Source organism: Blennius ocellaris, assembly GCF_963422515.1.
Source record: "Blennius ocellaris genome assembly, chromosome: 14".
NCBI classification, from domain to species: Eukaryota; Metazoa; Chordata; class Actinopteri; order Blenniiformes; family Blenniidae; genus Blennius; species Blennius ocellaris.
Window position 1 is genome coordinate 11839628 of NC_137663.1, and position 26123 is coordinate 11865750.

Sequence of the window (26123 nt, forward strand, 5' to 3'; positions counted from 1 at the left end):
GGTAAGAGACTTGAGCTACAATCACAAGTGCTGAATCAATTTTTTAAGCTTTATGTCACACTTGACTTAAGCCAAGCGTATACAAATCACATCCAAACAAAATAGACTATCAGTTGAAGACTTATTTATATACTTATGCTTGAAGCTGGAAAAAAAAGCAGCTTGAACAAAAGTAAACCCAAACTTCAACACTATTAGCCTAGCTTATTAACGTCTTTCATCCTGTCTGTTTTTTGCACACTGCCGTTTTGTTCATATTGTTGCCAGACTGAAGGCAGTTTTTGAGGCAGGTGAATAGCTTGCTGCCACCTTGGTGTGACTATCGTTTGTACATTCCTGCCACACACAAATGTAAAAATGTATGTTATGTTCTATGTGTAATACAGAGAAGGAAACCCAATCACACCATTCAATAATGTTTTGTCACATCGTTCATGCATTTTGAAAAAAACAAACAAACTCCACAGCACTATAACTATGGACTCATGCAGAAGCGACAGCATTGTCATTCCTCTCATTGCTGCTCAGAATTGCGGCTTAAATAGTGCACCATGATGCAAACCGCCCTCTTAGCATAATGTGGCACTTGGCTCCTTTCCATTCCACCTTATCTGGCCTCGTCGTATCTCATTTGAAATACCTTGAATCCCCAACACAAACATTTGGTAATTGCCCTCTCATGATAACTTGCCCTTCTGTCCCCCACTGTCTGTCTCCATGACTCCCCTTCACATCAGTCCCTGTCCCTACTGACGTCACAGTGCGGCGGCATTTCTTTTTAATTAGAATCTCAGAACAATCACACCTATCGGGCCTTCCTAATTGAAAGAGGCTTAATTGAATTAAAAACAAAACAGCCCTCTTTACCTGTCTGTCACTGGAACAAAACAACACAAATTAAGATGTAGAAGATTTGAACATTCCTCCTTAACTTTCTTTGAAGAGATGCCTGGTAATAACTCTAAAAGCAGCAGATGAACGGCCCAATGGAGATGATTAATCTGAGGGAGCCAGCACTTGGGATTTTAGCAGGCTAAATCAACATGAGTGCTGTCTTTTTGGTGATTTGTAGCTTGAGCGCTGCAATACATCAATATTAAAAATGCATTGTGATACGAGGCCAGGCACTGTTTTAGAATTTGCATATTGTAACACTGTGGTGTGTTGTTTCAAGGAATGCTGAACAGTTGAAGTCACGTCATTTTCTGAACTGTAATATCCACATTATTGATAATAATTGAATACATTATTTAATGTTTGTTTATGATGTTTGTTTTGTTTCCACCAATATTTGGTCTATAAATTTGCTTCCATGTTGATGTTTATGTCATAGGTCAAATAATATAAAGATCGTGAGGGAACAATGGCAGTGTTTTTAAACTGTGATGTGTATACGTTACATACCCTTTATGGATCTTATCTGGCTTTTAGCCTATACCTGCAATGTATAGAAGTTGTTGTGATATATGTGTGTTCTTTGGTCTGTTGTTTAATTATTGTGTGCCATCTAATGCAAAAGCAACATATTGTTATGCATTAAATGCTTTGTTTTGTCATGCAGGTGCCCCAAAGGAATTGGGTATTGTTTTGTATATTCTGACTAGACAGTAATGTAGCGGTTAGCACCATGTAGCAAGAGCAACATCAGTTTACATTTTGCTGCATGTGCTTCTTTTTCCTCCGAGTCAAACAAAAAAGGCATTTGTTTGTCTCTGACTGTCCCAGGTTAATGAGAAATAATAAATCAAATGAAATGTATTGGATAGTTGAAAGCAATATAGTGACATTGGCTTTGCATTGAAATTAGAGTTGGTTCCCTTGATTTTTTCCACTGTACATTTATTACTCAGGTCATATATGTATGCAAGAGAAATTTAGAGTTTTTCATTAAAAAGAATGAAACTGATGTCCTTATTTTATGAAGTCAGGAATTACAATTTTAACTAATGATATGAGACAAGAGTTTGGCTGATGTGGAGGATGAATATTAGCTAATCAAAATCATGCAATATTCAACCTTTCTTAAGAGATGTATAAATATTGAACATAATTTAGTTGAATATATGACTAGGCACATTATAGCTGTCCTATTTTACATGGTGCCCTTCACAATAAAAAAACAAAACAAAATCTGAATACCCCTGTTCTTGAGTACCTGATTTTTTTTCCAATTCCAAAAAGGATTTTAGAACGCTTTTCAGAGGAAGTGAATACATATTTATTCATTGTATACGATGGAAAGTGCATGACCAATAATAAAAGTTAGCGCGGATAAAAAAATACAAATATGATGAAAATGTTACAATTCAAATTTGATACACAGTTATCAATATACAATATTTTAATGAAGTAAGACTGATTTTAAGTTTTACAACTACAACTCTGAACATTTGTTTGAATATCCCTGTGGTTTAATCTAGTTTGACTTTGATGCTGTTTCAGGTATTTTTCCACATTTGAAGAAACTTGTGTGTACAACTAATTGCAAAATTCTGTGCATTTGTTGTCAGTACATATATTTCTTTGCCACTGTATTGCTGCATGCTGAATCTTTTCAAATATTTAAACCTTTATGTGTATATCTAAAAATTAGTGCTTTAGGAATTGACTGCAGCTATATTTGCCCCCTCTTTACAAATGTTGAGAAATAAGCTCCAGCCTCATTTATTAATGGTAAAGAGGGGAGACGTGATTCAGAGCTGCTGAGAATTAGATCCTCTCTTTTTCAACCAAGGTGAGTTTAACATGTCTGTATTTCACATGCTTTAGTTAAAAAACACCACTATCTAATGTGATCCACATTATTTGATCTCAAAGCTCCATAACAGCAAATATGACGGGATGGAAGCGGCATTGGTGAAAAAATACATCACGAGGGAACAAGATAGTAACTCGAGTTATTAATTTGGGGTTACTAATTATAATCAACTTTCCACTCATTACTTCTTCATTACAGTACTGACTTATATCAAAGTTAAATCCGTGGGAAACATCCTATCCTTCCTTTGTTGAGCTAGCATCATTAACGCAGCGCTGCCAGTGAATGCCATGGTGAGAGTTAACCACTGTTAAAGAGTTAGCGGAGGTGCGTTAACTTTAACGTCAAGATAACACATTTTTAAAGTGAACTGAGTTTTGAACAACAAGATAACAGTGCTGTTAAAGTTAATGGTCGGTTAAAGGTCTTTAACGGCTGGTTAAACGATAACTGAGTTACGAACAAGCGGGCCAAGAGGTTTACTTCCATTATCTGGACTTACTGTTGCTGAATCTTTACGAAGGCTTATAACTTGGCTCTTTCTCCACTATAAACAACATTCAATAAAAAAAAAAGCAAAACCCACGAGAGAACCAAACAAAAACCGAGGCGTTTTGACGACACTTGTCCCACCACTTTAAGTAAGAAATGAGCTACTACTGACCATTCACCTGCAGCACATGTGTCTGATAGAGATCTTCATAGCCGTATGCATGGCAGCTGTAGTTTCCCATGTGGATGGTGGTCACCTTGGTGATGTACAGGGAGCCGTCATCCCCAAAGTCCTGTAATACAGCGGATAGATGGAAGAGGAAGATTAAGTTTAGTGAGAAGAGGCAAGGAAGGTAAAAGAATCCCGGAACGGTCGAAAAAGTGAGGCTGTGAAAAGAAGAATAGGATGTGTAGGAGAGGAAATGGAGGTGAGGAATGGGGTGCAGAAAACATCCACAGGGAGTGAGGGGGAAAAATGAATTTTAGCTGGATAGAATACACAAGGATGCTCCAAAAGAGGGAAAGGAGGAAGCACGCAACAGCAGGGTGTTATGGGAAAAGACAGGAGAGAAAAAGAGTGATGTGAAAAGGAAGAGAGACCATGAATCAACGGTTTCCCTGTTGAGCTGAAGCAGGCGTTGGGGAATTTGATCCTCCGTTCTCCCCTCATCACACTGCCTCAGCCTGATAAATGGCAAGGGTTAAAAATATAAAGCCCATTAGGTTGATGAATGGAGCTGGTTGTTGTTGGTGCAGCATGTAGCAGTCACCAGGGGGTTTCAGCCACAGCTTAGGGCGGATTAAGGCATTAAATAGTTTGCTGTCCCACCAAGTGCCAGAGCAGATGTCCCGATGCTGCTCCATCTTGACATGGAAACCACAAATGGCTGTTTTTGCTTTTCAGGACTCAGGAAATTAATGCAACCTGTCAGGGGGTCGCTTTGTGACAGGGAAAAATGTGAGCTGATTTTCTCGTGAGACAGACGGCAGAGCTTAAGAAGTCTTTAAAGTTCAGAATTTACAATTAAGGTGAGGGACAGAGGCACACCAGAGAGGACAATTAAAAGTGAACGAGCAAGTTGAGCGAGAAAAAGATGGCAGTAACAAAATCGAGTGGGTTTTAGATTCCAATCAGAATTATTGGTTCTGGTTTCTGAGGGGAAAAAGAAGAGACATCAGGGACAGCAGTTTGCTAAAATTTGATGAGTTGAATCATTAGTCAAGAAGCCCCTGATTCAAACTTCATTTCAAAGCCTGAAGCAGGAAAAAAAAAATGTGAGCTCCTCAAATGTTGTCAGCGGCGAGAAGAAAGAACAAAGGGAACGACTTCCCAAAACAGTATGCATGTATTTGTGTTATCCTCAGATTTCATTTTGATTCCTCAATAGGAGTCAGTACGCACCTGGAATCATTGGCTGAATGTAACCTTGTACATTTACTCACATTGTGAAGCAGAACGAAAGAATTTTACACGTTACTCTTCTCTGCACAGCATTCTGTATACAATCTTGCACTTTGAATGCCATTTCAATGCCATCCAATTTTAGTTTGCCTTTCTTTAACCAGACAGTGTTTTTTTTTTTTTTCATTCATTTGCACTTCTGTTCATGGTACTGATTGCTTAAATCTGACACTGCTCATAATTAAAACTCTGTCAAGTGTCTAATTTAGTGACACTTCAATCCACATTTATTGCATAGTTCTCTCAGAATTGAGCTTGTTTTCTCTATTTTGACAAACTCAGTTACCTTATACTTATACCTAACTCAATTACCTACCTATACAATTTAATAACATTTTCCGTGGTTATTGTTGAAACAATGGACAAAAGAATGACAGAGTTGAAGTTTTATGTGTTCTGTAAAATTCTTGAATTGACAATAAAGCTGAATCTAATGCAAAAATACAATCTACATGAAAAGAAAATACTTTATGCTCCACACAGAAATGAATATTAAACTAAATGAAGATAATATAAATAATGAGGATATAATAGTATATGCCATGAATAACAGTGAATAAATAATACAATTAATACATTGAGAAGGGCTTGACATAAACCGTATTTGTTTTAAAAACTGTAAAGATTGCATCAGTGGTGTTTGAGTTGTTGGCAGCTTCAATAAACAATCAATTCTCTTTTTTATAATTCTCGCATGGCTCCAATGAAGTGCCAGCCAAAAATGTTTTCATTAATGAATTGAATGAATAATTCTGTATATCAGTTTTTGAACTGTAAAAAAAAAAAAAAAAGTATAATGAAGGGAGCAAAAGTTTTTAGTTTTATTTTTCAATATTTTTTTTTTCAACCTGACTAATATCCCGAAGTTGCATTTCAGTCCGCTCAGTTGGGCTGCTTTGTGTCTGACAAGCTCGTATTATTAGTGAGTGAGAATAAATGAAAGTAAAAGGGAGACTTGGCCTGCAAAGCTCCTCATAACATAATGACATTAACTGTTAATCTTTCTGTTTGTGAAATGTCCTGATGATACGCAGCCTGTAAAAAGCTCATGGGTGAAAATTACAGGCTTTTATTATTATTCAAGGCGAAATTACATGCTTTTGTATTGGAAAGAGCAGCTGAAGAATTATGCATGAAGTCTAAAATCACTCATTGAAGTTTTGCTTTTCAGATGCAAAACTAAATCACCATTTTCTTTGACCTATTCTCCAAAAAGTAATCATCATTGCCTTTTCATATTACACATAATAGTCCTGATGCAGTAAATATCTGCTTGCACACGCTCAAGAGCACGGCCATTATGTGTGTACCAAGTGTGGGCACTGTGCATGCAAATATAAGGAGCTGTGTGATGATTGTTTCCAACAAAAAGAACTATACATTATTCATTTCATTTCTGAAAGAATCAGTCTCAAATCTCTGTCTTTTACATTACGAGCACCTGTTGAAAATTAGACTGCGATCCTGCCTGTTGCCTTTGTTATTGAGCTGTTGTTCTGTCAAACTGGTGACACGCGCATGATCCTTTATGGTTACAGAGTCCTTTGTACACTCTGCACTTACTTTTTAAAGAGCAGCGCCCCGACATGAAATCGAAAATGCCTAGTTTTGTGATTTCGTGTAAAAAAAAAAAACAACAACTGGAAAAATTGAATAGTTGGTGGGGGGTGGATGGAGGTACACAGGAGGACAAAGACCAGACTTTGAGAGAGTTGACAAACGAGACTGATTGTAATGGATCTGAGATCTCAGGTTTAGAGGTTATATGCCGGAGTGCAGGAAGATTTCAATCAATGTCGAATGAAACTTGGGAAAACAATCCTGTTTCCATTCAGCACAGTTCAGCAGAAGGAAAGTAGGTGCAGTGAGAGCACTCTGACAGGAGACTAATGTCCCCTCCCTCGTCTCACCCCGTCTCCTCTTTGGCCCACAGTCTCCTGAGTCAACTTGTAGAAAATGATATGTGAGACAAAAGAAAAAGCGCTCAGGAAGAGGAAAACGGCTCCTCCTTTGAGTCTGACACCCTCTTCTTTCTGTTGCATTGATGTAGTTTTACTTTTCTACTACGAGGAAATGAAACAATTGGTTTTCTAGTCTTAACTTGTATCTTTAGTAAACAGAATTCTTATGATGGCTACGTTTTAATTGATCATTGGCTCATTTGTCTCATATTTAGCCATAACGTGTATTTTTTTTTTCACATCTGAGGAGAAATCTGTCCAAACTGGCCCAATTCTCTAAATGCCCATACAACTATTAGCTTTAAATAAACTATTTATCCTATTCTCTCTGGCACTGGTACCCACAATACACAAAAACATCTATATTTTTTACTGACGACATCTATTATTACTATTTTAGCCTTGATGTGAGTGAAACAAAAACAAAAGCTCTCCTCTCCCTCCTACCATTCAGATCACTGTGGAAATTCATTATGCGCGGTCGAGAGCCCGAGGGACCTTGGCCGCCGCTGCCTTTCCTTCGGTCTCCACCTCAACACTTGACATTGTTTATCGGCTCATCATCACAGCCGACCAACAAGGCCGCTCATTAACATGCAATTAGCGAGTGTGATCGGGCGGTGGATAAAGCAAGGCCAGCAGTGTGCTGTCACCTGTGCAGATGTGTCTAAACAGGAGTGTGGCTGCACAGTTCATTAAGCACTGAGCAAGTGAATAATCCTGCTCTAATGAAAGGAGCTGGGGTATCATTTTCACTTTTTTTGGGGGGGGGGGGGATAACTTCTTTGTCTTTCTTCTTACAAAGTAAAAACTTTTCTTTTAATCCAGAAAGGTCTGATTCCCAGACTTTATTCTTACATCAAGCTGAGTGAAAATACACAAATGAAAAATCCTGCTAGTGTTTCAAAATTAAGTGAGAAAACTCTCAGAACACTTAACACGTTCATAGGCATAATGTGAGTTTAAAAAAGAAGAGAAAAAAAATGTGTTCATAGATTTTGTTTTTGATCAATGTGAAGAGCATGTAACATTTTTCACTCACATCCCTCTTAATCTCATTTACCCCACGGACAGAGGGCTGTAATCAGGAGGTCGGCCTTGGTAACGCAACAAAACCCCGATTGTGCAGTTGAGATAACAACTAGTGACGAGTCAGTCGAGAAGATTCTATGCAAACTATTTACCACGATAACTGATATGGAGGGTTTCAGACTGTCACCACTATTTTAATTAGATGAGTCTACGAGGCGTCATTAACTCTGAGCTGAGGAAAGTCCGGGTCTGCTCAGACCTGCTACCTCGCTCTGAACCAGCTGGTTCCTTTGTATTCTTCTCAACTCTGATTAAATAAATACAAAACCGGGGACTCTTCCGGGCTCTAAATACAACAAAAATGAGGCAAGTGTAAATGTTTTGTCTTGATATTTAACTTAAGAAAGGTTTGCCTTACCCATGAAGATGCTTGAAGATGAGATTAAAAATGACTTTTTTCATAGCTTATTGGAATTTGATCTTAAATTAAGCAAATACATACATTTAAAAGCAGCCAAACATGTCCCTGAATATATCATTAATGTTTGTTTATAATCAATAGCAAATGCATATTTTCATATTAAAAAAAGCCCACAACAATAGCTTTAATCTATCAGCTTTATGTGCCTATAAAGTTGAGAGTTTCTTCATTCCTCTGCAGCAAAAAGAGCTATTATTAAATATTTAATCCCAACAACTGGGGTATGTCGGCTCTGTGCCCATGATAAAATCATAATATGTTATTGTAATAAGAAGCTATATGGGGGCTTCTTTTTGTTTTTCATATTTAAAACCATATCAGACAGACAAGTTATTCATTGAGGCATGCTTGGCACCACATTCTGAGCCCTCAGCGCGAGTAAAAACAGCCCCAAACAGCCATGACAACGACAACAGCAGTCTGCTCACGTTGATATCTTCCAAGTCCAGGAAGTTTAATATGATGCCATTCCTCTTCCATATGATTGGCGGGCGAAGCGTCCCCTGGATGGCACACGTCAGGACGGCACTGAGGCCCACCGTCACTGTGGAAATGCTGATTCGCTGGTCCTCTGCCAGGCTCAGCTGGACAACCTCTGTTAGAATGAGAGCATGAAAGGAAATGATTAGCTGTGGGCAGAAAGAGAATGGATAGAGACAATGGCGAGAAGAATGGATTGCTCAAAAAATTAGAAGAAAGAAGAGGGATTAAAACGTGTCGGAGAAAATCACAAATCTGAATGAGTGTGCTGATGTAGTGGAACTGCTTAATGCATTTCTAAGCATCCATCTCATTACCGGTGGACCGGGGAGGATAAACAGCTGTCCCGGAGTGAAGGATATCCAGTATGAAAAAAAAAAAAAAAAAAAGACCACGTGTCAGAGGACACGCGGCTAGCCAAATATCATTCTTCTCATTAAAGGAAATTTATGTTCATTGAAATGGCCATCCAGTTCAATTCACCTTTACGGAAAATTAAGAATTATTCTTCACGGGTTCCCTTTGGCGCCATAAATATCATCTGTCGCCAAAGCTGTGCGGTCAGGCACAAAATCGACAGCGTCTCAGTCACAGTGAGGGTCAGCAAACGTTGTCGTGTTGCAAAAATCTTTTCATCCCGTCAGTTTAAGCAGACAATGCATCCAGAGTTTTAACAAGACATTTAAAACTGTGCTTTACAATTTAGCTATATCATATATTTCAGCATACATCATTATTAAATCTATCTCATGACATTTATTGCTTTACACCAACATCAAAATCTCTCTTGCCTCAATTTCTCCATCCATTTTCTCTCTTTCGTTGCTATTAAAAAGATAGCACTTTTTTTTTTATTACACAGGTGTAAAATTGAGACAGGTATACCAATGATGGAGAGATAGTGTGAAAATGTGAAGTCCAGGCACGATATCGCTGACAGGATATATGTCAGTGGGGAGCCCAATGTCAATACCGTCCAGGCATTTGGTTCAGTAAATATAATGACAGGGATACCTGATAGAAATCTAAATGCAGCCAACCAAGTGTTGCACGCACGTGCCTACGCACACATGGAGCACTGACGACACTGGTGACATTAACTGTCCTTGCTTTATATGACCTTTCAGCGCTGAGACGTTAAAGTGGAACCATGAATAGTATTAGTGCAAAAACAATAAAAATGCCTTCATTCATCACGGTACAAGAAAAAAAAATTCCAAGATTAACAAATAAGTAGGGCGGACTATGATATTAAATATATAAATGGAGAGTTTTTAGCACTTCGTTAGTCTGAAAATGGCTTTTTTGAAACTCATTTATAATGGTGACAGCTGGCGTGCAAGGTGCTGGAGTAACTTGGGGTTCAGTGGCTTCGACACAGAGACAGCGGGAGATCGAGATTGAGCCATTAACTGAGGGTTTGGGCGATGGCCCACTCGACCAGCTGAGGCACCCCCGTCACTGCAAAATCTGAATTCAGGAACTACCCGAGTACACAGCTCACAATTTATATGCATCATACACTCAACTTTGAAATAGCAGTAGCCCTCACTGATTAAATGAAGAAAATCTGCATGATGATTAAAATATCAGGATATGTACTAATTCAACCAAATTGTGTCCCACAACAGAAAGTACTGAAACCTTCTTCTACTGTTTCCTGTTCACAGAAAGTTGGAAGAAAAACATGATGCATTTTCGTCATGAACCAATATGGAGTGTGACTCAAGCAAATGGTACAACCCACAGCTGAAATGGTTGGTAGAATTTGTTACCTACTCACTTTGACGTAAACATTTTATTAAAAGAGTGCAGAACAGAGAAAGATTTAATTATTGCATTTTAGATTAACTTTGAGTGAATTTCCATCATTGAGGGAAATTACAGCTACTGACACAAGCTCTCTAACTGTAAACATGAAATATATTTTTTTCTATATTTTATCAGTAGGTAAATGACTGACTTTACATGACACCTTCATCACCAGGCTCACAGTTCTTTACACCATTCCTCACATTCACCCATGAAGCAACAGTGACGGCCGCCTTGCAAGGTGCTCGCCAAACATTGAGAGCTACATAAGTTGAATGTCCTTCACAAGGACATTTTAACACCTGGACATGCAGCGATGGGGACTTGAACCTTTGACCTTCAGATTGGAAGCCGACCCACTCAACAAGCAAGCTGCTACAGCTGCCCACATGGCAACCATTCATAAAGATCATGTCTGCTGTACCACTACAAACTGACCCAGGCTTTTGCATTGGGAGAAAAAATAAAATGGGCTGCCTCACTTAAAAAGTACTACAGTGCAAAGACAATATATGAGATTATTTCAAGAAAATAATAAGGTTTATCTAAATATTAGTTAGTTTTTAAATTAATTTTATTCTTATTTTGTTTGAAAGTACATCACAATTATCTGAAGCTATAACTGTTAATTTTTTTTTCCATTAACGCAGCATAAACATGAGAAAGGATCCAAGTTATTCTTACATTTTATGTGTGCCTCCTTCTCTTTCTACGAGAATATTTGCACTGAAAAACTTTTGGAAAAACTCTCCTGGCTTTTGTGCTGACTGGACTATCTGTCATAGCTTATAGAATAATAACAAAACTACACGAAGAACAAGATCTGGACGCTGAAATCAAAGACCTGCAGCTTGTGACTCAGAAACAGCGACGATCAGTCTGATCAGCCCAGCATGACAACACAATTCAACATCAACATGAGACAATACATCATTCTCCAAACATACTTCAAGTAGTTGGCTAACAGACTTTGAAATGTTTGTGGGAAACTTCTTGTCTGGATTCAGACTTTGACAAACGCTGTTTTAAAAGACCTCAGGATATGAGCTGTCGGTTTCACGTAGCTCTCCAGGTGATAGATATATCCAGCCTGACAGCCCGGTCTGGCAGTGATATTTCAGAATGCCTTAGGTACAGTACACTGCCAGGTTCAACAAAGTTATTATTCAGCAGATCAGTAATTTGGGTGGCAGAACAGGCTTTGAGTGCCATGTGGACAGATGAAGGATGAAGGGCATTGATCTGACATGGCTTCAAGAGTTACTCTCAGGTGGTACGATGAATTTCAACTAGGTCACTGTTCACAATAAATTTAATATTGTGCATGGAGACAAAGCCTGTGTGACTTCCTGAGTCTTTCAGCAGCAGGTAATTCTGTCAGATGGGCTTCTAACGCAACTGATCATTTCATGGTAAACAAGTGAAGCTTGATCTTGATAATCTGAATCCAGACGTTTTACTGTTGAATAGTTTATCATCAAGTAAAATTTCCGACTATTGTATGGATCTGCAACAAGCTCATTGAGGTACGGTAAGAATGTGCTGATATAAAGAATGGAATAGACACCTACACCTGCCTCTGCAGCGATAGCTTTACATTAGAAGTAAGGAGATAAGAGATGTTTTTAATATATGCAATTATCATTTAAAAAGAAGAAGATATTTGCAAACAATGATACACAGTGAGATTTTATCTTCTTTATTGTTTTTTAGAGGCCTTGTTCAAGGGTGCGCAGAGGTGACTATTAATGTGAGGACAAGTGGTGACAGTTACTGTATTGTACTTACAGTGTGTGCACTTTGTACAATACACTATTATTTGCTAACTCACTTCTTTCCATTTTCAGTTGGTACTTGCTGATAATCAGAATGTACTCGTATACTTAATCATATATTTTACAATATTTTAATTATTTAAATTTGACCTACTAATTCACGACACATTTTTTCTATAATTTCCCCAAACCGGCAGATTCATTTCTTACTGCTTTCCACAGATTTAAAGTTGTGGATTGATGTAACTGAAACGTTTGACACGATGGATGCCTTCCTGGTGCACTGGGAGTGGAGGAAAAATTAACGTGCGGCTTCTACACTGCTGTCGACACACCAAGTCCACCACAAAATGCTCCGGCAATTCAACATCTGATGCCGTGTTCCGATATTTCAGCCACTGCATTATGAGAGGTCAGAGTAAACTTTAAAACTTTGAATTGATGTATTAGTCCTCCTTTTTAATGTCAGTAAAGAAGAGCACAATGGAAAGAAAAAAAATCTACCTTGGTGAAAGACGGACTAGTTGTGTAATTAATCCTGACACTATAAAATTAATCCTGGGGCCATCCTGGCTCAACCTCACGGTATTACAGCTACAAGAGACAGAGAAGACAGAGAAGATTGTCTCCCTTCATGGAACAACAACCAGGTGCGTAATATTAATTAAAGAATTTATTAAAAGCTGTTGGTGTATTTTTTCCCCCCGAAAATGAGCCAAGAAGAGATATTAAGGGGCATTATAAGTATTTTTCAAGGCGTAATCCAATTTACAAAACACCAGCCAGCTACCTTTAATGAGCATCTCAGTTTCTCATCCACAAAACCTTCCAGCGACTCATGAAGCAGCTTCATCAAACACTTTTGAGCAGCTGGTGGGTGTTACTGTGGTCATTTTTCCACACAGGCTTCATTCTCTTTAAACTAGCCATATTACGTTTAAGTAGATTATGCAATCATTCTGACCTGGGAACTGATTCCATGGCTGATAGAGAGAGCTGTTACAGTAAACAATCCCAAACATGAGTGGAGTTTGTTGGCTCCTCACTTAGTTTGATAAGCTACCTATACCTACTGACCTACCTAGATTTAAGTACCCCGGCAAAAATGTGTTCACGATCTTATCCTGTGAGTTCTGGGCATCTGCAGGAATTTATGCATGTCTTTTATAGAGCTACTGCTGAGTCTATCCTTTGTTACGGTATGTCCAGCTGGTTTAGAAACCATAAATGTGTCAGTGCAATTGCTATAAACATTCATCTGCACCTCTATTATACTCACCCAGGTAACTGATGTACAGTATATATAAAAAAAGGAGGGTGGGGCGAGACAGCGGAAGCTTTTCCTATGAATTCTGTGATTTTATATGTTTTTAATGGCAATCTGTGCAGTAGCGATGATTTCATTTTATTAAAAATACAGTTGATAAAGAGCATCAATTTAAATTCTCTCTCTGAATGGGTAAAAAGCACATAAAAGTAATCAAAATATAAAAGACAAAAGTTTTCCCTCTGGGTTTTTTCTACTTGACCGTGGATAGGAGCCTGCTCTCTCATAAGTATTTGATCTACTTTCAAACAAATTGCTCCTGATTCTCACATTGGAAAGGTGATTTTATCCTATGATCACATCTCTTGTATGCTAAATCTTGTCACAATGTTTGTAAATGAAACACACTTATATATACAAGAAACTTCTCGATGTGTTAATTGCCTCATCTGGTGAAAGCAGAGAGGGGAGGGGGTTCTTTTTTTCCTTTTTTTAATCATTAATTCAGGGGCAATCTATCCCAACATGGCATTTTAGCGACATGAGACAAATATTTACCCTGACTTGGACCCTGAAGGTAATAAACATGTTTTTAAGACCATCTCTATCTTTTCTTTTTAACAGGCAAACCTAAAAAAAACCACCAAAAAACTGCCACATCAACACTGAACTGGGTCTTCACATACAAGACCTGGAAAAAAAGCAAATTAGAAAAAGTCTTTAAAAAAATGTCTGAACTGATATCATCATGAAAGCCACACTTCCTTCCAAAAGCATATTTTGAATTATACACATAAAAGTGTTTGATCTCTGCCCTATTAGGTACACCCATATGCAGCTACAAAGATTATTTTCAGTTTATAAATTTTTTTTTATCTTTAAATGCCCTCCCATGGTCCGTCCTGTTATTAGATGACCCAGACAAATTGCATACCCACAGGCAGTGCCTGCTCTGTCCCGACTGGCTGGGGAAGGTTGTCATGACATTAGCTGGTTAATGACCCCCCCCCACACACCCCGTCTCCCAAAATAGCTCTGATGTGTGAGTTAGTAATTGACTCTCTGGGGAATTCAGGAGCTCCACTGATCGATCAGCCGTGCTAACCACACTATGGGTAGGCTGACAGGGCCGACAGGGAGGTTTCCTGTATGCAGCTCAGGAGGAGTGTAAAGTACAACATGAGCAGCGGGAGGGAGGCAAATAATGGAGGGGAAGAGGGGGAAAAAAATGAGACAAAGAAGAAGAAAAATGTGAGTTTAAATGCATAAGAGAATCTAAGTATGTAAGAAATGGACAAGCAAGAGAAAGAACGGAAGATTTGCCGAGATATGGAATAGCATAACATAGAGCTCGCTGAAATGTGTGCGAGTGTGAGTCAGGCAGGGAGACAAATTTGATGCGGGGCACGTAGTGGATCTCGCAGGGAATAGCTAATGTGGTGAACTCAAGACTGCAGCTCAGAAAGTTGTCCCTTTCCACTTGTATGAGACCAGCGCCTCACGAGTGTGGAGTAAGACATCAAGTCACAAAGCAGTGTTGCTTTTTTTTAGTGAGTCAGACAGATAACACCCTGAATGTAGACCGGAGAATGAGCGAATAGCATGGTTGAAAGTTTACAATTAAAAGAGTGGGAAAACAATGCCAGCATTGTACAAGACGGCCCTGTGTGCTATAATTGGACGCCGCAGATTTAATCTCCGTCGTGACCCTTTTATTTCATGCAAAGTAATTGTGATGTAAATTCCCTCCATCCATCTTCTGTTCAACTTTATCGTCGGGAGCTGGAGTTGATCCCAGACGATTGTGGCTTGAGTCCATCACAGAACAAACAGAGAGAAAGACAATCACACTCTCGCATTCAGACCTACAGCTTAATCAGAGTCACTGTTTAACCTCAAACGCGTGTTTTGGCTGTGGGAGGAATTTGGATTACCCGGAGAAAACCCATGCAAGCACATGGAGAACATGCAAACATTTAAGTCCAACTTGAACCGGGAACCTTGTCGTTACCACTGCCACTCTGAACGACCCAATGATGGAAATTAAAATAATTTTATTGACAAATACTTGAAAATATTGGGATCCAAAACATATAGTAACAGATGAATCCATCCAACCATCCATCTTAGCCTGTACTGGGTCGCAGTGTCATGAATGTGAAAACTTTCAGTCGAAATTTTTTTTTATTTTTTTTTAATTGTCCCAAGAATAAAACTTAGAATTAGGTTCATTGTCAGATGCTTACAGAAAACTAAAGCAGACTTCAACATATTAATACCTGGAGCAATGTGTTGATTGCTTTCCCCTCGAGAGCTGCATGTAACATGAGCTCATTTAGGATTACCATTGCTGTGAAGACCATAAAAATGTGTCACGATGTGCAGAAGCAGACACTTCGAAGACAAATTCTGTTGCATTTACCTTTAAAGGCAGAAAGACTCAGGTTAACAGGTTAAACATTAGATACAAGGCAGAACTTTTTATTACATATGAGCTCCGTGTGCTATAAATGTTGATGTTAATGCAGAGATGCCAGTTTACTTCCGCTTTCTCTGGTTTAGTTTGTGGATTTATGCATGAGCCTCTCTGATGCCACTGACAGACAAACACAGAGAAGCGTATGCTCTCACTCCGTGAATTAAGTCTTCATTGCCTTCGGCTGTGATACTTCAGCCACCCTTCAGTCGAAAAATAAAGTGCTTTCTCTATTTCTCCCTGTCATTGTTTATAAGCTTTGGTTGGGGGTGGCATGTCACTCATGTGACAAGCGCATCCGCCTCCCTCAATGTGTCTTGTATGCAAATGCATGCACGACACACTCGACTATTCATATTTGACCCTCATGAAAAAAATATTCTCATTCGGTGAATTAAAATTCAGGCATTAATCATTGAGCTCATCGCTGAGTTGAAAAGCAGCTGCTTGGAGTGAGCAGGTTGAGTTTTCAGCCTTCGCACTTCCTACATGCTCTTGCAAATCTGACACAATTGTAAAAAAGAAAAGAAGAAGACAACTTGTACGATTTAAAGCAATGAAGTTAACCCTCAGCTAAAGTCACATTTCCACCAGGCAACAAAGGGGATTTTATTCCATTGATTGTTGCTATGCAACCATAAAAAAAGTAAAAAAAATAAAAAAAATAAATGCAGTCAACAGTAGCACACCAGAAGATGCAGCAGAGTGGCTTGCGAGTCTTCTTTTTCAAGAATGATCTGAAAAAGTAATTCTCAAAGGATTGAGTTATATTTTTATACAGAAAAATATTTTAATATAAACAAACTGTTTTTGATAAGTTGTCCTCAAAGTAAATCAGAGCTACTTATATTCTAACTCAAAAGTCATGCTATACCTATATATATTTCTATATATATCCTATATATATATCAATATACAGTGGGCATTTCTATATGCAAATACTTGGTGGGGCAAGACTTTATTTCAGGTCAAGTGACACCACTGAATGCCAAAGTAAAGTGAGTCCACAACATTTTTATCACAACAATATGACCATATAGCCGTGACCATATAGACACTGATTCGATGAAAAGGTTGTACAATGAAAATAGCAGATAAAACACAAAACAAAAGGGAAAATAGGGATTTGAACCTGGGTCTGCTGTTTTCAAAGACAATAATTCCACCACCAGAGAAACATAATCATGAGATACTTCGAAATTCTTTAACACTGTGTCACTCAGTTTACCTCCAGTTTCTCCACAAAAGCAAGAGTTTCAAAATCCTATTAGTAAATAACGGACCTAATTAGTCTTGATGATCTTAACAACACAACCTGAAGCACCAATTTGGGAAGACGTTTTACTCACAGACAAGAAAACATTGTAAATAATGTTAAAGAATTAAGAGCACACTTTGCATGCAGTCCTTTTTAATGACACCAATTGGGGCTCAGCCAGTCGGGGCCTAATGACCAGTCGCCCCTGCCTATATATTTGTTTTTTGGGTTGTTTTTTTTCAATTTGTTTAAAGTGTCTCTTTTTTCCAGTGTGGTCTGATTCAGCATATGTTATGTGGAGAATATGCATAATAATGTGTTGTGCAATTAAAGATATCAGTGGTTTTGTACGGTACATGTAACATGTCGGGAGACAGGACTCCCACTAGGAGCTCCCAGTGTGTACAAATGACTAAGGGTGCACCGATCCACATTTTTTCACTTCCGATCCCGATACCTGAATTTGAATAACTGCCAATACCGATACTATTGCAATACCACAGCTCTGTTCTCTTTAATATTTTTATTGTCATCATTATTGTTGATTTTGCATGCGGCTGTAATAAACTCCTCAAGTATGAAATGTACAAATGTATGCATATATTCTCCCAAAATGCAACTTGAGGTGAGTATCGGGTCAGAAAAGGAAGCAGTAATGTTCCCAGCACTAATGCAGCACAGATGATTGGGACCAAGTTTTGCGTGGAGTAGGACGCAGCTTCACGGAGGTCTGAATTGTCTGCCGACAGCGTGGAGGAGCTGCTTTTCATTCACCCATCACATGGATCATGGATCGGAAACCTCCGCAGGTAGGATCGGAAATTTCGGATCGGCCCCATCCCTACAAATGATCCCGTTTTGTCAGTGTGGACTGAGTATGAGAGGCGCTCTCTGCAGGTGGGCTGCAGCTATTAGTAAATATATCATCCATGTTTCCAACACTCTGATGCGCTGAATTAATATCGCATTCGATTCCAAACTGTACACGCACCCAGTTTCTGAGTCGATCAATAACCATGAACATTCAGTCAGGTAATGCTGTGCAAACTCTGTATATCACATCTATTTCACATATTATGCTGCTCATTTACTGTCTCTCATACACATACACGCCCCTCCCCTGCATTTTTTTATGTACACACAAGCACTTCTCTCTCTCTCTCGCGCGCAGACACACACACACACACACACACAGAAAATCATGCTTTTCTCTGAGAGTGCTGGCCTGGTGATTATTCATGGGAGCGAGAGCAAGGATGAGCAATCAGTGGCCAGCTCATTAATCACACTGGATGCAGACCCTTAATCTCCTCCACAGGTACAGAGAAATCCTCTGCCGCCACTCGTCATTGCTTTTCATTGCTCCCTTCCTCTCTATTGCCTCTTCCTCTTTCTCTCTTCCGCCCACAATCTCATTTTCTCTGTGATGCTATGTTTGAATCTTTGGCAGTCTCTCTCTCTCTCCCTGCTTTTGTCCTTTGCAGAGCCTCTCACCCTCTTGATATCTTGGTGACTTTCCCGCCTGCCTGTCAGTCTTCCCGTCTTCCCGTCTATCTCGCTTCTTTTTTTCCCCCTTTTAATTTGCCTCACTCTCTTCCCTGTCATTCCACTTAAATCGCTTCTTTGCCCGGCTGCCTCTCAACTCAGCTGCAAACCCACAACAGTGCGTCTTTTCCAGTAAGACCCTTTAACTAAGCATCCAGCAAGCCTTGTTAGGATCACAAAGGGAAGAGGGGGAAGTTGAGCAAAGAAGTATATCACAGAAATGTGAGCAGGAAGGAATAGTTTAATACAATATGTTTCAAGCCATATTAATAAACCAAGAGCAGCAGTTTGGCAGGAGAGCCGACTTTGCCTGTTCCCCTTCTGCTGCTGGGAGGCATTTAAGAAAAATACAAAAAAATAAGGTTGAGGATATTCCACAGCAGCAGGGCCAGTGTGTGTTGTATGTCAGTTAATAGCTTACGAGAACTACTTGTGTTGTTTTTCCATCAAATAAAAATACAAATAAGATAGTTCAGAGAGAGGCCATGACGAAATAACATTTTAAAAAAGAAATTATTTTCTTTTAAAAGAAATAAAAAAAAACCAAAACAACCCCCCCCCAAATTTTTTTTTATTTTATATATATATATATATATATATATATATATATATATATATATATATAAAATTAAAAAATTCAAGTGAAAGGAAATTCAAGTGAAAGGAAAACACCTTTGTAGAAATATAACAAGACACTTCCTCTGCACTTGAGAGCCATTCGAGAGATGATACTAGGAAAAAACAAAAAAAAATAGGATAAGCACTGAAAATAACACTGCTGTTGTCAAGAGTATATATAACTCAACATTTCTACCACAGTCCTCCTGGAACAGCATGTTTCCCGGGCCATTTAAATGGAACAATTGTCTCGCCTGCAATATTTAATGACCAATTTTGCAAGGACATGCTGCTAACAACAGAGCCCATTTCCAAGGTGGGTGTTACTCAATACCTGAGCGCATTGCAAGGTAACCCCTGGAATACAGAAGACGAGGCTACGTAATGACCTGGCATCGGTTTGGTAATGACAGGGCAGAACTGGGGCATTCAGTCTCAAAGGGCAGAAGAAACCCGATTGATGATCTGTCTGGAGGGTTCACAGACATGTTCAACCACAGTTCTGACTCAAACAACTATTTTATAACAGCTTTTTATAGCCCATTTAATGTTGGGTTCCTATTGGCCAACAATTATTAACCTTGGCTGAAAACTTTCTTTCATGTCAAGCCTGCAAATTGCCAGTACACTATTACAGTTAAAAACTAATATTGGCTTTTAGCTGGTCACATTCCCAAGTCATTTCTCCAGAGCTTTTCCAATATTTCTTCTGGTGTGACTGTTGAAGGTCATAGATATCGCCACCCTCTGGCATTTTCAAATAGCATTGACTGAGATGAATGAGAGCTTGTAACTTGTCAAGTATTTTTATTACACTGTTTCTCTCTGAAGTGTTGCAATCAAAGCTGTTTTTAAAAAAAGAAAAAAAAAACACCTTCAAAAGTTTAAGTCTCTTTATGGTGATTTCTCAAATGCGGTCATTTTCAATTCTGTTTGAGTAAAGGCAATTATATATATGGTGATAAACTATGTTAATGTGTGGTTATACACTGTGAAGATGTAATCAATCTTGCCAGAAGCTTTTTACTCGATGGTGCTTCCGACCAATATCATTATTGTATATATAGATTTGATGTACCCACACCGTTTTTATGGGCTTGAAGGGTGAAACACGGAGTGGCTTGTAAAACTTTGCAGGTCATGGTTCACATGGTTGAAGAGAGAAGAAAAAAAAAAAAAAAAAGAACGCACCAAGAATTTCAAACTGATTAAGCCAAAGACTTGGCTTTGGACAAAAATCTTATCTTTACATGCTTTCACTTGATAAAACGGAAGACATCTTAAGTCTCAAAGGCCAAAAAAAGCCATCCTGCTCCGGAAGGCTTAATGGAAACAAGCTGACAGTCTGCAGCTAATCTCCCATACTTCATTTGGCCGGATGAGACCCAATTCATTAAAGCTATACCCTCATCTGATAGCAGCATAAGATCTCTGACAATCTGGGTAATCTTTCATCTTTATGGAAAGAAGGAGCCTTTACCCACCTCGCTCTCTCCCACCAGCAATGCCTCCTACTGTAAACTGCAAAGGCATTTTTCTGACAGGGCTGGCTAAGTGGTCTTTCTCGTTTTAAAGCCCTTTCAGCCTTGCGGAGGAGGAGGGTGAGAGAGATTAGTGGCCTGCAGCAGAACTCTGCACTGCTGGAGCCACAGCTTGACCTGACCTGAGGGTCCACCTCGACAGAGACCGAATGCACAATGAGATGGGCCAAGAACTTACGCACTTGTGTCTGAGTACATGCACAGAAACCTGGACAGTATGTCTGGCAATGTGCATATTAGATTGTTTCCACTCCGTTTACATTTTCAAGCAGCCATATTCTGATTAGAATCAGGAAGGTATCCCAGTTATCTGGGTATTAGGCTGCTTTAAGATCTTTTTTAGATTATTAAGCTGCTTCTTTCTATGATATAGAAACTGGGTTTACTGTGCAGAGTGAATTATTGGAGCATAATTCAAGTGGTTCTCAAATCAGAATCCAGTACTTTAAAAAAGCTGCTCATTTACATTTTAAGGAAGCAGGAATAAGAATGAAGTGATGAACAAGGATGTTATGATCTTTATTGTTGGTTGGTTGGATTTTAATACTAGAAATATATAAATGGAAGAAGAGATTACTCATCTCTAACAGACGGGCAAGTTGAGACTGCACACTGTAGTATCATATCCTCAGACCTTTTAGCAAACCAATATTATGAGATGTTCTTAAAAAAATCTGTATGAATAAAATTACTTAAAATAAACACAGAGAAAGAGAAGTCAATTACCAAACACAGATCAAACCTCGTTGATTTGTTTTAATGGCATAGTCTCTGGTTTTTGGTAAAAATTACAATGTGGAAATGGCTGCTGGTGGAAAATCAGTCATCTCAGTTATGGTGCCTGTTCTTAAAAAAGCGACCTGCTATAGGTTTTAAAAACATTTGACATCTAATCGAAGGGGAAACATCTTCAAACCTTAAGTCCAGACAAAAGCAAAGGTAAACAAGTATAAAGAGAACATCAACTTCAGATTATTTAATTTCATCTTCCGTGTTAATCTATTCCATCCAGATAGAATTTGCTGAGCATACTTGATTTGTTTCGTCAGTGATGATCTCATGTACGTATTTACCTGCATTTTCTCACCAGTGGCTGCACAACATTTGATGGATTACCATATTTGGTCTGCAGACAACTGGCTGACGTACTTCAGTTACATTTTAGATTCTAAAAGGCTGCACTCTATTTTATGCAAAATCAGTAGCGTATGCATTGGAGGCAGCTATTAGAGGACTAACTTACAACATAAAAGAGAAAAAAAAAAGATTAAAAAGCTGAGCACATAAAAACCACAGAGGCAGGGGGTAGTAGAAAATGCCTGCAGGAGAAATGCCCCCACACTGAGCAGTGTGTCTCTGATAACTATATGTCCCTGGCTGATGTGCTGGGTTTCCTTTATGTCATACAATAGGGTTAGAATTATGACTGATCTAAGACGAATGTCTCACAGTGTCTGTCGTGCACATTTCTAACTTGTAGATATTGGGCTAATTAAGTTTTACCAGCAGTCACCACACGTTTGAAGGTTTTTCCACAAAATAATTACAACGAACACTAATGTCTTTGAGAACTTTTGTCATTATGGCTTTTATGTATCTCTACGTCAGTGCCTGCAATTTTAATAACACTAATGATCTCATTACAGAAGCCTTCATTAAAGCTTAAACAGTATCTCGTCCTGTGTAACTCAGACACCACTAAACATAGTGGTAGGCTAAAATAAAAACACAAGCATTTTCACCCCAGAGAGGGAACTTTCCTTGGACATTAAAACATGTTTTCACATTTTCCGTTGACATTTACTGTTGATTTATTGGCTAAACTGTTCTCATGTCAATATTCTCTATGTATGTATGTGTTTGACCTTTCATAACCTATTGTTCAAAACGTTCTGGCATTAAATAAAACACATTTCTTTCTTTAAACTGTGTCATCCTGATATTATTCATCGACTGGTATTTAAAAAGAAGGAAAAAAAAAGAAAAGAAAAAGCATTTCATCTTTTACACCCTGGTAAATTGTGGGCTGATTAATTAGCAGAAAAGTGTACTAAAGAGCCACTGTAATGTGGCTCCATTATAACTAATAACAGGGACTTTAAAAAGCTCCTGATGAGTTGATGAAGTTGATTAATTGCTCCATATTTTACCCTGGAGTTAATCTCCCTTCTTTGCTTCTACAATACCGTCTAATAATATAAACTTTGTGTACACCACACGTACACCACATTTTTGAATTATTATGGATCCTTCAACCATGACAGGAGTTTTAGGAGTAACTGTGAAAGTTTCAGGCCAAATTCCTGCATGTGTCATGATTGAGCTATGTGGCCAGTCTGGAGGCTGCTATGTGCCTACAATGAGAATGATCCCCAAACTGGAAACTTTTCAGAAGACACGGACCTCAAGTGACCCCTGTCTTCAACAGAGACGAACATTTCTGGCACATCCCGGCTGTTATGTTAGTGAAGCAGGTAACCAGAAGCACGAGCTACAAAAGGATGACAATGGCCCCATTACATACAGTGGTGAATGACAAAAACAGTCAAAATGCAATAATCCATGTGGTGCTTTTTAAAGTATTAGAAGACATTTATTTTACATTATTCATTCATCTATGATTTTCACTCCCTACAGCCAGACCACCTTTGGGTGGAGCTTCAGCCTATTTCAGGTTAACACCAGGTGAAGGTTGGGATCAATGAGTCACAAAGACACAGAAGAGACAATAACTCCAACACATTCTTACCTACCACCAACCTACATGTAGCTCTAAAGATGCAAACTAAACTCTGGATTAAAACCTAGAAATGACTGGGTTGTATTTGGTGCTATATAAATAAAGTTCAATTGAATTGAATTGGATTGAATTGAATATCTAATAGCCCACTCATGTCAGTTTAGGGGTTGAGCAGTGTCACGCCAAAAATCAATGTTATGTAATCAATGAGCTCTATAGCTCATATTGCATTTCCAGATAAATAAAACATTTTAGATTTGTAAACACCCTCAAGTGAGCTTAAGATCAGAATTAAGATCGAGCTGCATGAGCATATCCAGGGGATATCTAACCTTCCAATTAGGAGGTGATTAAAAGTTACATCATGAAATTAAGGGACATTCGAATGAGCAATTTGTATAAAAGGAAATTAAGTGGCGGCAACAGCATTTAACCCCAGAAGTGCTTTAAACTATAGTTAAACAACAGTCGCCACCTCATTGCCAAGATGAATGTAATTTTCTGTAATTCTATTGCCGAGTATGTCAACACATTAAAGTGTTCAGTTTGTAATTGAGACACCCCCCCCGCTCCAGAAATAAGAAACAACAAAAAAAACACTGCATCATTTTGGCTCAGCAAAAGCCTTTGAGCTTTAACCCTGGAGCCAGCTCAGCACATGTTGTTTTAGAAGACTGAGTTGAACAGGAGCTTGTTGCCACAGGAGATACTGTGTACTAACACTCAGCTGGGAGCGTGCAGCGCTGAGCTGAGCCAGAGAATCACACCGCACTCCTGAGAATAAAGACTTTGGAGATCTGGGATTACCTTCTTTCCTCTCACCACCCTCTTTTCCTCTCACACACACTCACACTTCAACACGTTTGACGATTTTACCTTTGAAAAGCTTTCAAAAGTGCACTTTAAAGGCCTAGTGAATTAAAAGAAAGAAACGTTTTTTGTTTTTTTTTATTTAAAAAAAAGTTTTAAAAATGTTTTGAAAGCCTTTCAATGATATTGGCAGCTTGTGGGGATGCTGTACAGGTGAACTTTAATTCCATCTGCAGTCATTGTACATAAACAGCTTTAGAAGCTCTGGAGGCTTTGGTTAAAACATTTTTACCAATTATTTTCTTCGACCAAGTCAATTTCAAATCAACTGCAAAGGCTTTTTTGCAAGCACCAAACATTTGATAACATGTAATATATATTAAAAAAAAAATACATTTAAACATTCTAACTCTATTCTAGTTTAGTCAGTTAAATAGTCCATAAATCCCTTTAGCCACTGTGACATATTTGTCCTATATTGTAGAGAAAGAGGGGATTACAGATGGCAAGTGTGATAGTAATGTGACCAGACAACCTGAGATTATCTTCTGGTCATCAGGCATTTGATGACAGGTGACAAGCTACAACTACCAGCAACCGAAACAAATGCACTTGACATTTATTGTGTCAGGTCAGTGTCATAGTTTTGTCATTATGAAACTTTTTACCTTATCTTTGCAATGCGCGGCTTATCTAAAGAGACATAATGTTAACATAAAATCTGAGTCGACTCATCACCTCTTCCGATGATTCAAGATGCTGAAGTAAAAAAAAAAAAGAAGTTGTTTGTGTAACATATGCCTCAGAGTTCCTAAATATCTGCCTCTAAACTTTGTCTAACTGTAAACATGCAATGTAGAAAATGAAGCACAGCTGTTCTGCCTACATTTATTGTCCTCATAAATCTGGGGATTGGACATCAGCAGAGTGCGTCAAATGTACATAAAGTTTACGGACTTCCTTTATTGTGTCTGGACTCTTCATCATCAAGATCAACTTGACTAAGCAGGTCTGGCTGTTTGTTGGCTTGAGCATTTAATACATTACACAAACACACAACTGCAGACAGTCAGTTGCTGCCAAACTCTGACTACTGCCACTAAATTCAAGTGCAACTTGACCCTTCTTGTTTCGCCTTTCAAGAAGAAGAATTACTAATTCATAATTCTCGGCTTGGTAGTTGTTTTCCTGAATGCATTTTTTCTAATCCTGTATTGTTCTCATGTGTCTCTTGATGTTTAATCCTTGAACCGCATCCTAACTTTAACTTGTGCCCTTATCTCTTATACACAGGTGATTTCACAGTACTGACTTGTTCTTTCCTCTGCCTTTTCTCCACCCCTGCTTTATTTGGATGAACAGTCCCTAATTACTAATTACCCTTTTGCTCGTTCAAGTAATTTCTGTGCTCCAGGCTCCTCCACTCATCTGCAATGGTGTGCAACAAGTAATTAAGCATAATCTTCTAACACCTCATCTTTCTGAATCTTCTCCATCTTCCTGCCGTTCTTTTGTTTATCTCAGATCCTTCTCAGTCCTTGCCCCAGCTAAACACCGGTAGACATACCCAGGTTAACATTAGCATATTCCTGGAGCTTGGCTGCAACTGCAGTCC

General features: G+C 38.6%; 1 protein-coding gene across 1 annotated transcript in view; it reads right to left on the reverse strand.

The window, feature by feature from the left end:
- fstl4 (follistatin-like 4) overlaps positions 1-26123 on the reverse strand; it is a gene marked incomplete at both ends in the record, with an annotated part of 186026 nt that overhangs the window by 25264 nt on the left and 134639 nt on the right. Inside the window, 2 exons of the mRNA XM_080509279.1 lie at positions 3423-3543; positions 8615-8781. Coding sequence (XP_080365405.1) covers positions 3423-3543; positions 8615-8781 — 288 coding nt within the window. The remainder of the gene's footprint in view (positions 1-3422; positions 3544-8614; positions 8782-26123) is intronic.